Below are 12827 nucleotides of genomic sequence, written 5' to 3' on the forward strand. Positions count from 1 at the left end.
TTTAAATATCTCTTCTTGAAATATAGTTTTCCGCTCATTTGCACATAAACTTGTCTTTAATATATACCACTATATCTGCTGTTTAGTTTCTTTACATTTGTTTAACCAGGCCACGAACACAAGGCTTGAAAAAATGATTTTACCTGTTATTAATGCAGCTCTATGTATGGCAGTGGCACTACTCTAATCTAGACTGAAATATTTTTGCAGCCATTGCGTGGATTAAATTTGTGAAATTATTTCAATCCCTCTCAGAGTGAATCTTCCGGACTTTTTTTTTTTGCACATCTGACTTTTTTTGTCCAGCGCCACCATCAGGTCGGTTAAAACATGTACTGCATGCTAACAAATAAGTTGTCTCTCTGAAGAGGTCAAGCTTTCTGTGGCTCATTCACACTGTACATGTTGCTGAAAGGTGTACTCAGCGTTTTGCTACTGTAAGCACTGAAATAACTCTGATCCATCTGAATGAAAGTGCCTATGGTGAATGTTTAAGCTCATCCATATGTTCGGGAGTTATAAAAAAAAATAAAGTCACCCTACACCAAATGTATGTTAGCATTCAGATGTTAGCATTTAGCTTAAAACACTACGGTGCTTCACAGAGCTGCTAGCATGGCTACAGACTTTTAGTCTTCTTTAAACTAAGGTTAATTTTTTCTCTGTATTCATGAATCACATATTATTAGACTTTTGGTGATTTTTTTCAAAAAGTTAATCCAGGGGTGCTAGCCTGGTTAGCCTGGCGGTTGTTGGGGGCTGCAGCTGTGGGTTCGAATCCGACCTCAGCCCTTTTTGGCATGTCATCCCTCTCTCTCTCCTCCCGGCATTTCCTGTCTCTCTTCAGCAGCTGTCCTATCTAATAAACCGAAAAAGTAAACAAACTATTTCATTGCCCTCCCCTCCCCCCTCATTTCATAATCTGTGGATATAAATTTGATGTTTGTGAATAGCAACTTCAGTTTTGAAAAGTCTGGTTTTCCTGCCTCTACAATTTGTTCCAAAGTGAAAACCCAAGAAAATTGAGTGGATTTTTATGTTGCTGTAGCCACAGTTGCAGCTTAGCCTAACCCCTCTCTTCCCTTCTCTATCTTAGACTGTCCACCCTCAGTGAGACAAATTCCCTCCATGGTTCCTCTCTCTCACTGATGCTGTGAGCTGAACTTCAATCCGAGAGAAAACAGGATTAGAGTCAGGCCCTAGATATGGCTTTACCTCCTGGAGACATAACCGGTGCTAAATACCACTCAGTACAATCCCATTGTAGGGATTCTCACGGACTCACTGTGAGGTCTGAAACTCTTTGTATAACACAGGGGAGGAACAGGACACTGCTGTCAGGTACTCAACTGGTTACATGTTGAAAACACATTGACATTGAAGGGGTCAAAAAGGGATGATATCTGCTTGGGTGGCACCACGAGTCTGTGCTTCCTCTGCCCCAGTGCAAACCACAGCGATGTCAGTCCATCTTTGCCTCTAACTGAGTGATTCATGTCTACCTGCAGGACAAAGAAGGAGGGGGCTGTGGGTAGTGACCATGACTTGGCTCCAAGAAAGAGGGTAAAGGTGAAGGAACAAAGCATGGACAAAGGGAGGAGGAGGATGAAGTAAGATCTGAGAGGGAGTAGAAAAACAGCTGGTGGCAGCGGGGAAGGAGCAGCCTGTTTAAACTGAAGTAGCATACTGTAGCGTTCTGTGACAGTCTTTAATGAAAGATACTGAGGCTTTTTTTTTTCAGAATAATCACTTCCACACTTTTATTTTGATGTACAAAATCATTCTGCAGGTCAGCTCAGTCCTTTAAGTAACACTGTTTCATGTTTACTATACAGACAGTCAGAGCTCAAAGTGAGAGACAATATTGAGTGATATCAACAACCTCCTTCTTTCCTTCAAGTTAACTAACTGCATTTTCTAAATAACCCCATATTCAGTGTTTGCTTTACAACACTGTCCCCAGTGACTAGCGTTGAGTCACTGGTGCTGTCACAGTGCGTTTATTTATGCTGACCTTCTCATTCTACACTAGTTCACCTCGTAGATCAAAAGGAAGATCAGAGTCTCTCTGCGGCCGCTGAACATCCATGAAGTCTCTTGTTCTCTCGGCACCCTGCTGAGGGACAGATGAATCGTAAGTTGTTTACACATATGCACTCCTGGAAGTATCTAGATCATTTGAGGAGGACTGCTCCTAAAGTTCTCCTGACCTGGCTGTTCACATATGCAGCAAAAAGAACAACGCGAAGGTGTCGGACAAAACAACAGAGTTCGCTATACGATACTATAATGAGAATCATTTCCTTAAAATCAATGCTATGCGAAGTTTAGCGGAATCACAATGTCAACAAAAAAGTGGAAAATAACATCCTGGGAACAGAAAACATAATGCAGACATTTAATTACGTGCACTGAGATCATAGCGGTGATTTCATACAAGTTTTTTTTTAAATATCTTTAGATTGAATTGTCACATTTAGTTTGATTAAATTCATCATTCAGTCATTTCTAGTAGACTTCAGAATCATGGATTTCTCTTCTTTTTTTAGGCCCACAATTTTCAGATATTACTCTGATTAACATGATATTTCTTGGCTGCCTGACAGTTTTTTAATGACTCTGCTGCATTGAAAACCATTATCTTAAAATTGGCACCATGACTCCAACTCAGTTGTTGGTTAACTTGACCCTCTTTTGAGCCAGTTTGTTCCAGACGATCACCGTGTCTCCCCCTGGCACTGCAGCTGAGAATGACAGCTGGGGTCCGTCATGTGTGGGTACAATCACTATACAGATAGGTGGCTCCGTCTATTCATGTGGCATTTTCAAAGTCTAGACCTCACTTATAAGACGATCCCACTTTTTTTCAGATATGTTTTAAGTTAAAAAAACATCTTTGCCTAACAGACCTGAGGGTAGGTGGGGGGTCGCCACTCGTTTCTTTGGTAGGGAAGTCTGTGGTCAAATAAGGATTGATGGGAAGGAGGAGAGGAAGCCAGGACTTCCTGGTACAGACCCGTGTCTCTTACTTCTTCATACAAATGGCTTTGATTGTCAGGGTGGGTAACATCTTAAAGAGTGAAGGGAAACACAAAAACACAAAAAGTGTAATAAAACGACAAATAAATATGCTGTAATTCACAATAAAATGTGCGTGAATATTTACTAATTAAGTCATTAAATAATGAATCAAGATTGAAGATGTCAATATCATCTTGCTTTAACTTAATGTTAACTGTAACCTTTGTGCTGTACTTCGTCTGTTTGCCTATTGTTTGGGTTTCTATTGTTATATTTGGATTTCTGCATCTTCATTTTCTGTCAAAGCACTTAGTCAACTTTGTAAATAAGAAAATATTCCCGTTGCCCCAAGTTGTTTACCACATGTTCAAACAAGGACAGATAGAGCTGATTGATAGATTGGCCCAAACTGCATCATGAGCTTGTGCACTATAACCTTGTTTACTCTTAAGTGTTTTTGTGTCTTACCAAGCCTACGTGTTTCCTCTGTGTGAGGACTGAGAGGCGGCCTGTAGTCACCAGCGGGGTAATAATAATAATGGGCACTTTCCTGAAATTCAAGAACAAAGGCGACAGTATCTGATCAGTGTCATGAAAATGACTTTATCACATGTCTGACATTTCTGTGCAGGAGGTTGCAGGTAATTTTTAGAAGTTTCACTTTTTTTTAACTTACTTCTAGGAAAACCACTCCCAAATCTAAGAATTCTACAGGCAGATCCTAAAATATTCTGGGACACACCCAATCCTATAACCATCCAACTCTGATCACCAACTCTGATGAGATGTAGTAGTTTCCAATATACTTTGATGACATTAACAGAAAAGTCTATGTGAAGTGGGCCAAAGGTTACTTTTACATAGTTAACATTTCTAAGCAACAACATGTGTGCAAATAATAATTTGTTAAAGTTAAAGCTCCTTTGAGGAACTTTTAGTCTGTGTCCATTTTGGGCGACCCCTACGGAGAAAGAGGTCATTGCTGAGCTGTACATGTGTAAGAATTTCATTTGTTTTGTTTTGTACAAAAATCTTGTCATGCTTTCTTTTCTGTGGGAGTTGTGTTGAAAAAAGACTGTTTAGGCGTCAGGCTGACCTGCAGCAGCGATTTCAGACATGAAAACAGGAGATTTACTGTAAAAGATACACATTTGTTGTGAATTGTTTGTAAATGACCTTTTGCGGCCCAATCTAAAGTACCTTTAGGGTCCACCAGGAGGGTGCGATTGACGCTTTAGGAGTCACTTCTCTAGAAAATTCAACCATTTATTTAAGTTTGGCTTGAATTTCTCTGCTTCATAAATCAAATTTGTTAAGAGTTTAGAGGGATTCCTGCACCTCTCAAACAGATCACAGGTGAAAGACCTGCTTGTGATAATTTTAAGAAGACATAAAATACAGTCCTTTATGGAAAGGGAAGTCTGTGGAATATTTACAGTAATGGGATACGTTGCTATTTTCAATACTGTTAGGACCACCCTCATTATTTTCCAGCATAGGCAGAAATCTCAAGGGCAGATATTTGGAGCAAATACAACCAAAAATACTCTTACCACCCAAGGCTAAATATCACCACAGGTAAATGAGAAATATATTTCTGGGGTAATTTTCCTGAACCAAGCCTTTCAGGTATTTGGTATTTTAAATCAGGGGAGAGATAAAGCCTGCCTCTGTGGGGATTAGAGTTTTCATTATACCACATCCTGACAGCACAGAGCTGTTTCTGTTTCTTTCTGACTCACTCAACAGTTTTCTTTAAGGTCCAATTCCTCGTCGGCCTGTTTTAACAACAAAATTATGATTTCGCTGGGATCGATGTGTACTTCGAATGCTAACAGTGAGGTATTGATTGGTGTTCCATCTCTATGCACAGCTCAAGGTTTCATTAGTTTATCTATCCATTTTCCTTGTTCTAGCTGAATTCTCCGCTTCCTTTTCTGTCAGATCCCTTTAGCCCTTGTCTAACCTCCTTTCTCCACTCATCTGTTTACCCTGCCTTCCCGGCTTCTGTGCAGATTTCCTCTAATATTGTTTTTTGTCTTTCTAATCCCCAACTTCCTTATGTCTCCTGTACTCACTGCTGCGTAGCTCTCGTACACATTGCTCTCCGTTTCAGATCCAGAGTCGATGAGGAGGGTGCGCTGGGCAGCAGCGTTGATCTTTTCTCTGCTCTCATATTTATTGGAGTTGCTTACAGTTGACTGACTGGACCTGCATGAAGAAATCAGATTATTTCATCTGATTTACACATTTTAGACATTAAATCACAAGAAAAAACTCCAAAGAGTCATGTTTTAAGGTTTTGCTTAAACTCAAACTCAATTAACTTCAAAATAAAGTTTAGAATATCAACCTGTACAATCAAATAAATGTTTTTCCAAACAATTGAGATACCTTTTTGCTCGAGCTTGTTCATGTAGACCTGAAAACCAACTTTTTTGGGCAACGGCCCGTCATCAAGGAGTCACACCAATGGATTCTTTGTTTTTTTGCAATATAAAAAAATGTAAAAAAAACTAAAATATAAAACACTTGGCACAAATATGACATTTGCTCTGCAAAAAAGAGTTCTTCATAATGTATTATATGTTGTATTTCAGGGTTCAGCTGGAAGTTTGATGACACTAATATAAATGGATATTGACTGAGGCTCCTTTTGCCTGCTTGGCTGTTTTAGTAGCTGGGTCAGCCAATGGATCAGGCCTCAGACTTCTTAGAGTGGATTGGATGTGTGTTCCTTTATTACTTATACTGCAGGGTCTTAACTTACCCCTCTTCTTCATTCTTCTTCACATCTAGCACACTGCCTCCTCCATCCCCTGCAGGGGGGGACAGAAACAGGAGGAAAGAGGCTTACTGTTAAGAAATTAGAACTGAAGAGGGGTGAATCATCTCATGAGGGCCAAAATTGATCAGAGCAGTAAAAGGGCCAGAGAGTAAGAATGAAAGCTGTTGAAATCTGTATAAAGAGGGGAAGGTGAGAAATGAAGAAAAAAAAAGAGACAAAGAGACATAGACAAAGAAGAACCTGACAGTCAAACTGAAGGGCAAATAGGAAGAGACAGAAGAAGGACATCAAACCTGTAAATGAGATAAAAGATATGGATAAAAGACAGAAGTGACAGCTTTGAAGGATGAATGTGGCAGGAGGTAGAGGCTTAAAGAATGAACAGTGGAAGAGGAGACAGGATAGAAAAAAGGACATGGAGAGAAGAAAAGAAAAGAGAGTGAGTGTCTGTGCTGACAATTGCATCATGGGTCAGTCATTTTTAGGGTTTAGTTAAAAAATCAGGACATTACGGTGACAAAGTGTGATGGCAGAAATACTTTCACATACATGGATGAGAGATTATTCCGGTTACCTGTCTGTCCTCGCCTCCTTTTCCACCTCAATCCAAAGTAGCAACCCAATGAGTTTAAGACCAGCAGGACTCCAAACACCACTGTGAAAACTACAGTCAAGTAGGCCGGCAGTCCTCGTGCACCTGGTTCACACAGCAGCAGAAACATCAGCTCAATGCATACCAATGAAAGTTAAAGATTAAGTAATATGGAAATTGGGAAAGATAAAAACTGACTGAGACAGACCTAACCGCTCTCTCAATTGTCTTTATTGATTAAAGACTAGCAGAGGGGAAAAAGTAAAGGGTGGCTGCCATGACAACCACTACTCTCGTAGTGCAAACATTAACAGCCTTGGAGGTGCATACATTAACATGATTTAGCCAAATGAAGCTAGCTGCTGTGCAAACAGCAATTTCCAACTGCCCTTAAGAGCTTTTTCAGGGAGTTGTGATAAAAAGACTTACTTGGTGAGACTGAGTCATCGTCTGGTGGAAGTTTTTCTTCTTCTGTCCTCTCTGTAGAGAAAAAAAAAAGAGGAAAACGTACTGAGCATAATATTTAATTTATTCTAGATTATGTGAAGTTTGCACAGTAGATTAATTTCAATGTCAAGCAGGGGTTACTCCAAACTGACCCTTGGTGGTGACGGTCAGAACTGCATTATTGTCAGCATAGCCACTCTCTCCCATTGCATTGAGGGCATTGACAGAGAAGTTATAGGTGGTGACAGGCTGCAGGTTAGTGACAGTGAAGATGGTAGCACTGGGAGGAAAGACGTCCATGTACAGAAAGCTGGCAGACCGATCCCAACAATATCTGTCAGCCAAAACAAATGCTGTCAAGTAGTGTCTTATTTTTAAAGGCTGTCATTCTTCAACCAGTGTTCTTGTCTTGAAGTCTCACCTTATACGAAATCTCTGCCGCAAGCCGCCATTGAAGCCGGGGATCCACTCCAGAGTGACTGAGTCGTGGGTGACACTGACTCGGCGAAACAATGAAGGAGGATCTGGGTGATCTGAGGGTGAAAAACAGAATGTGGAAAAAGTAAATGGACTCGAAAGGAAGGAGGACATGTGTGTTATTGTAAACTGAAGAAAAAAACAAACTAAGATTCTGCTCCTCATCAGGTGGCTATTTGACAATGCAACGAGGTGCTGGGAAAAAGAGATAGTCGTTTTTTTTTTTGTATCTGCAGAGTAAAAAATAACACACGAGGTTCTGTTGTCCTTTAGGATTGTTTCTTCCCTACAGCCTCTTTGCCTTGCTGTGGTTATAAATAGATACAATATGACTAAAAGTAAGTGCAGAGCTGATGTTCTACTCGATAGAAATAGAAATAAAGCAATTGAAGATATTCTTACTTTCCCATTGATCACACAGTTGAGTTGTAAACACAATTATTCTCATAGGGTATATCTGTATCAAAAGGACAAGTATTTACTGTTGAACTTAAAGCATTTAGTAGATTTACTCCAACTTAATGATTTCAGGCTGTGGCACTGATCTCATATTTATAAGAACTACAGTATTTTAAGACTGGAAGATATAATGATATTAAAGGATCATAACTGCTGACGAGAAATAATAAAATACAGGAAGGACAAATGTTCAACATGGTCCTAACTTGTCTATGAGCTTGCAGCCTCTAGGTTTTTACACAGTTGATCTATTCTCTCAGTTTCCACAGACTTCCGCAGAACATCGTTTTGACAGCAAGAGCTTTGCATTTTTTAACAGTGCATCACTCTTGATCTGTGTTTTCTAAAGGTTGAGCTTTGTTGTTTGTATGAATGATCAAAAAAACACAGACGGAGCAGAGCTCCGGTTGATTGTTGCAATTTGTCCAATCTACGCATCCAGAGTCGTGCAATGAAGGAAGAAGCCTTTTGATTACTATCAATATTGTGGACAAAGATCAAAGCAGACTAACCAGGCCTTCAGTCTGACATGAGGCACTTCTTCAGTCAGGGTAGTGGAGGGAAAGTGGATTATTTTGCATTTAGAGCATGGAAAAAAAGGAGAAGAAGGGTGGTTTTGGGGGCAGAGGGAGAGATAGTGAAGGAGAGGAGGAGGAGGAGGAGAGATATTTGAGGAGCAACATGAGAAGGGGATGCTCTTCTCGTCTTTGGCTCCGGGCTGCAGCCCAGTTTGCAGAGTAAATAATTCCCACTATCAGCTCCAGTCATAAGATTCTGGGGCAAAGAGGTCAGCCTTATTTGGATCTAGTCTCCTCCAAATCCAAAAAGCACCAAGCAGAGAAAAAAAAACTCTCTTCCTCTTGGGCTCTCAAATGATAAGGAAGCATATAAAATTTATTATCACTGCGTCAGATTAATTATGAATATTCACAGCGCTGAAAAAAACAACTGAGGAAAAACAGGGCCAATATTGGATTGTATTTTATGCTTTTTATAGTAAACATTTAATATGCCCAATGATGGCTGTGGGCCTTTGCTGAGAGCTGAACTGTGTTGATAGTGGTGGAAGGATACACTTTGAGGCAGAGAAGTCTAAGCACGCCGGAGAGAGCAAAGCGTATCACTGCAGCATTATCTAAGGGAGAAGTGAAGTAGTGCTAAGGGCTAAATGATAAGGTAGAGATAAAGCGCTGGAATAAGTTCCTTAAAGGGCCGACACTCAGAAGCAACAACTCTCTCCAGTTTCCTGCATGTTCAATGGCACTCCCACACTATTGTTACATTGCTGTAAAAGGCTGATAAAACCTTGGACAAAGCACCACAGACACAATTATTCTGAGATGCTGCCAAATTTAAACCAAAGGAAAATTTTGTGCACCACTGCCAAGTACGTGATATGCATAATCCCGACATGTTGTGTGCCCTAACAACTGACTTTGATCATTTGCCACTGATTTAAAGCTGCATTAGTTTTTTGTTTTTTTTACCACTAGAGGGTAGAAAGACTCAAATAGATACTGAGGGAACAAGGGCCTAAAGTAGAAGATTGTACGATTTATTGTGTTGCTTTAGCATGCAATTACTCACACACTTTGCAAAGATGGACACTAAGGGGCTAGCTACACTTATCAAGTGGTTCTGGTTTAGTTTGCTCATTCTGGGTGATTCATCACTAAGAGGCTTGACTTTGGTGTTTTTTCTTTTTGCAGACTGGGCAAGCAGAGCTTTAGATTCAGATGCTTGGTATTATAAGAGACAAGTTGACATAACAGCCACTTGATCCATTCAGTTTTATTTTAGCCTTGGTAGCTTTGTACTATAAATGCTTTTTGCTCATCTTTGATGTGCTTTTGCTCATAACACTGGACACAAAAGTGATGTGTCTATGGGTCATGAACTACTCTGTAACCTCTCCTTCGTGTCAAACTATTCTACAATGAAGTTTTTTAAATGTAAATATCATGGAGGAAGCCAATGACCCAATGGATAAACATCATCTATGACCCTGACCAGACAGACGAGTCCAACCATCTCTCCATGTATCTTATCATCGGGGAAACACAAGGGTAAACTTTTGTGGATTAGACACCGGCCAGGATGCTGGCTGTGTGTATTTTCTCTGCCAGGCATCTTGCTGACCTACAGGCATTGGATGGTGGACAGGCCGGCCTCCATGCCAGTATCTTGTCAGGAACATATCAGAAGATGTGATATGAATAGTTTAGGTAAGGGGCTTGGAAAAAACCCTAAAATACCTGACCTCCATGCCTGAGTCTGGAGCTGTATGTCATTTGAAACAAGTTTGGTGTTTTCAGAGATAACTTAAGGATCAAATATTCCTATTTTAAATAAGAAAACTTAGACATCTGAAGCAGAATGCATCATAAAAACACCCACAGATTTATCAGAAACTGCATTGCTACTTAAGTCTTGAGTTTAAGTTTCAGAGACGCACGTATTTTTTTGAGTGACATTGAAAAAGCATGTATAGATAAATAAATAAAAAAGATCCTCAGCCAGAGAAACATAGCCCTACACACAATCAACAAAATTGTACTTAGATACAGTACTTGTGCTGACGAGCTGGATGTCTAGCTTGTCTTCCCCGAGTGAGTTGTGAGCAGTGCAGCTGAAGACTGCATAGTCCAGAGCCGCACTCACATTCACGACTAGAACTGTGCTGGTGTGGAAGAAGCCCTCCCTCACAGTCCGCTCCTCATACCTGCAGCATACACATAGGCACACAAACACACATTAGCACACGAAAACACACACACACACACACACACACAGAAAGAGAGATAAATCCTGAGCAAGGAGACTGCAAGGATTGTGATGTCCTGCAGATCGCACTAAGTCACCCAATTTCACACATCAAAGAAGCATTAAACAGGTATTTGCATAGTGAGAAGCAGAGAATAAAATGCACTTAATCTGGATTTAATGGTGAAATAGCAGGAAATGGCAATAGAATATATTATATTGGGGTAAACCCTAATTTAATTGTGTGGATTCATCAATCTGTAACCAAATGCTGACAGTAGCACTGAAAGTTATTGTAAAAAGCATGGAACAAAAGGGAATTTAAACTAGGAAAACCTTTTTTTTCTGACCTGGGATTAGCAAAATCCATGCGTACACCATTTTTCTCCCAAGAGAATTCAACCCGTGGAATACCTTCTGCCTGACACACTAGTTCAGCTGTGGTTGTGCCGTCACCTCTGCTTGCTACCTTCCTCCACTGGGCTCCTTTCTGCAGCACTGGTTTGACTACACGAGACAAGATGGGCATGGAGGTTAATCATGCAGAAAGTAGACACAACACATCAGTAAAAGTACATGTGTATTTATTGACAAGTACGAAAAACAAGTGCATGTTCCCACAGGTAACTCTCCATGCATGTCTAAGCATAAATCAAACAGGAACCTGCAGTTTTGAAGAATGAAGCCAATGAAGAGGTGCTAAAAAAAGAGTGCCGTTCCTCGACTGTCTACTTGAAGCTTACTCCAACTCCTTTGACAGCCGTGTTAGAAAGCCCATTTTTAAGCTGAATTAAACATGTTTACGATCTGGTACAAAAAACAGTTACAGTCTGATTACTGTATCTCACTTCCTTATTTGTACACACTGTACACTGAAAAGACATAACTTTTTAAAACTCATGTTTAAAAATCAAGAGTTTTGCACACATTTGCATAATAAAGGGAATGTCTAATTTGACTCACAGGCAGGTTATTGCTGTTTGACACAAGGCTTAAGGCCCTCTTTGACTCCAACTGTTTGACTGCTACCAGAGGTGGGCAGTTAATTAATAATGTAACTCTGTTTACCTTCAATTCGTTAACAAAGATTTTAACTAAAATATCAGGTACTGAGTTCATTCCATTAATATTTAACTGAAGGTAAAATGAACATCAGCTTTTTAAAATGTCAACAGATCCTAGTTCTAAAGAGAGCACAATGACTCAGAAATCTCTTCATAACATGTGTCTGTGTCTTCTGCTGTTTACGCTGCACTACTGCATGCTCTCTGACCTTTCAGCTGACAACTAATTTTGACCATTCAGGACCTTCCATTCACTCTTCCTAGACTACTATAGCCAATGAGAGCTTGAGAAGAAGCGTGATTTTCTTTCTCTCTTCTCCGTGGCCGGCATTACATGATACAGACGTGTCAGCCCAAATAATTACGTTAACGGAAACAAACTGTAAAATTTAGTTAACTGTTCCAAAAATATTTTTTTTTAAGTAAAAAAAAAAAAAAAAAAAAAAAATTTAAATGAATTTAAAATTTTTTGATGACATTTAACTGTTAATGGATTAACGGTCGTGTGCCCAGCTCTGCCTGTTACTAGACTGATCCAAAGTTAGGTGGAGATAGCATTTCCATTATGGCAACGGCTATTGTTGGGTTTTATAAAGTCTCTTTAGATACCAATGTGTGATATCACAGTGACTACGTCCATTTTTATACAGTCTATGGTATAAATCCAACAAACTCACATTGCACTATCAGCTGCACATCCACAGCAGCAGGGGAGGCTATACCGTTATTAGCTGTGCACCGGTAAAAACCAGCATGAGCTCGTGTCACATCATGGATGGTCAAAAGGCCAGATTCGTCTTCCTGGGTCTCTTCTCCCGTCTCTACCTCCCCTTCCCCCTGTGGAAGACAGAGTGAGGGGGGATAAGCGGCAGACAGCAGCTATCCCTCAATTCACAGCCCCCTTCTTTAATGGTAAGGACTTGAGGAGGGAAAGGGGGAGGGGGCTGTCGGAGAGCAAGACAGGTAGACAGCTAAGCAGGAAACAATCAGGGCTTGAGGTGGGGATCGGGAGGGAGTTGGTGGAACGAGCTCTAAGGACAAACAAAGATAATGCCAATGGGTTGTAGAGCTGGGAGGAAAGGAGGAAAAGGAGGGGGGCAGTGCTGGTTGAAAGTGGGACACACAATACTGCTGGGGGGTGGGTTACACCGGCGAAGGCATCAGTAGATACAGAGACCACGCCACATTGACAAATGTGCCCTTTAGTCACGCAGCA

The 12827-nt window shown here is 40.5% G+C and overlaps 1 protein-coding gene across 3 annotated transcripts in view; it reads right to left on the reverse strand.

Moving 5' to 3' along the window:
- Window positions 1–1737: 1737 nt before the first annotated feature.
- nphs1 (NPHS1 adhesion molecule, nephrin) overlaps window positions 1738–12827 on the reverse strand; it is a 40554-nt gene continuing 29464 nt past the window's right edge. For 2 of the 3 annotated variants that reach the window (XM_065958356.1, XM_065958357.1), the window contains 12 exons: window positions 12289–12448; window positions 10898–11054; window positions 10355–10506; window positions 7270–7381; window positions 7001–7182; window positions 6831–6881; window positions 6384–6506; window positions 5792–5840; window positions 5100–5232; window positions 3490–3571; window positions 2910–3070; window positions 1738–2116 (listed from right to left, as the gene is read on the reverse strand). In XM_065958356.1, the coding sequence (XP_065814428.1) occupies window positions 2024–2116; window positions 2910–3070; window positions 3490–3571; window positions 5100–5232; window positions 5792–5840; window positions 6384–6506; window positions 6831–6881; window positions 7001–7182; window positions 7270–7381; window positions 10355–10506; window positions 10898–11054; window positions 12289–12448 (1455 nt within the window). In that variant the 3' untranslated portion in view covers window positions 1738–2023. The remainder of the gene's footprint in view (window positions 2117–2909; window positions 3071–3489; window positions 3572–5099; window positions 5233–5791; window positions 5841–6383; window positions 6507–6830; window positions 6882–7000; window positions 7183–7269; window positions 7382–10354; window positions 10507–10897; window positions 11055–12288; window positions 12449–12827) is intronic. The other variant, XM_065958358.1, reaches the window with a different exon arrangement.

This window comes from Labrus bergylta, chromosome 8 (genome assembly GCF_963930695.1).
Source record: "Labrus bergylta chromosome 8, fLabBer1.1, whole genome shotgun sequence".
Taxonomy (NCBI): Eukaryota; Metazoa; Chordata; class Actinopteri; order Labriformes; family Labridae; genus Labrus; species Labrus bergylta.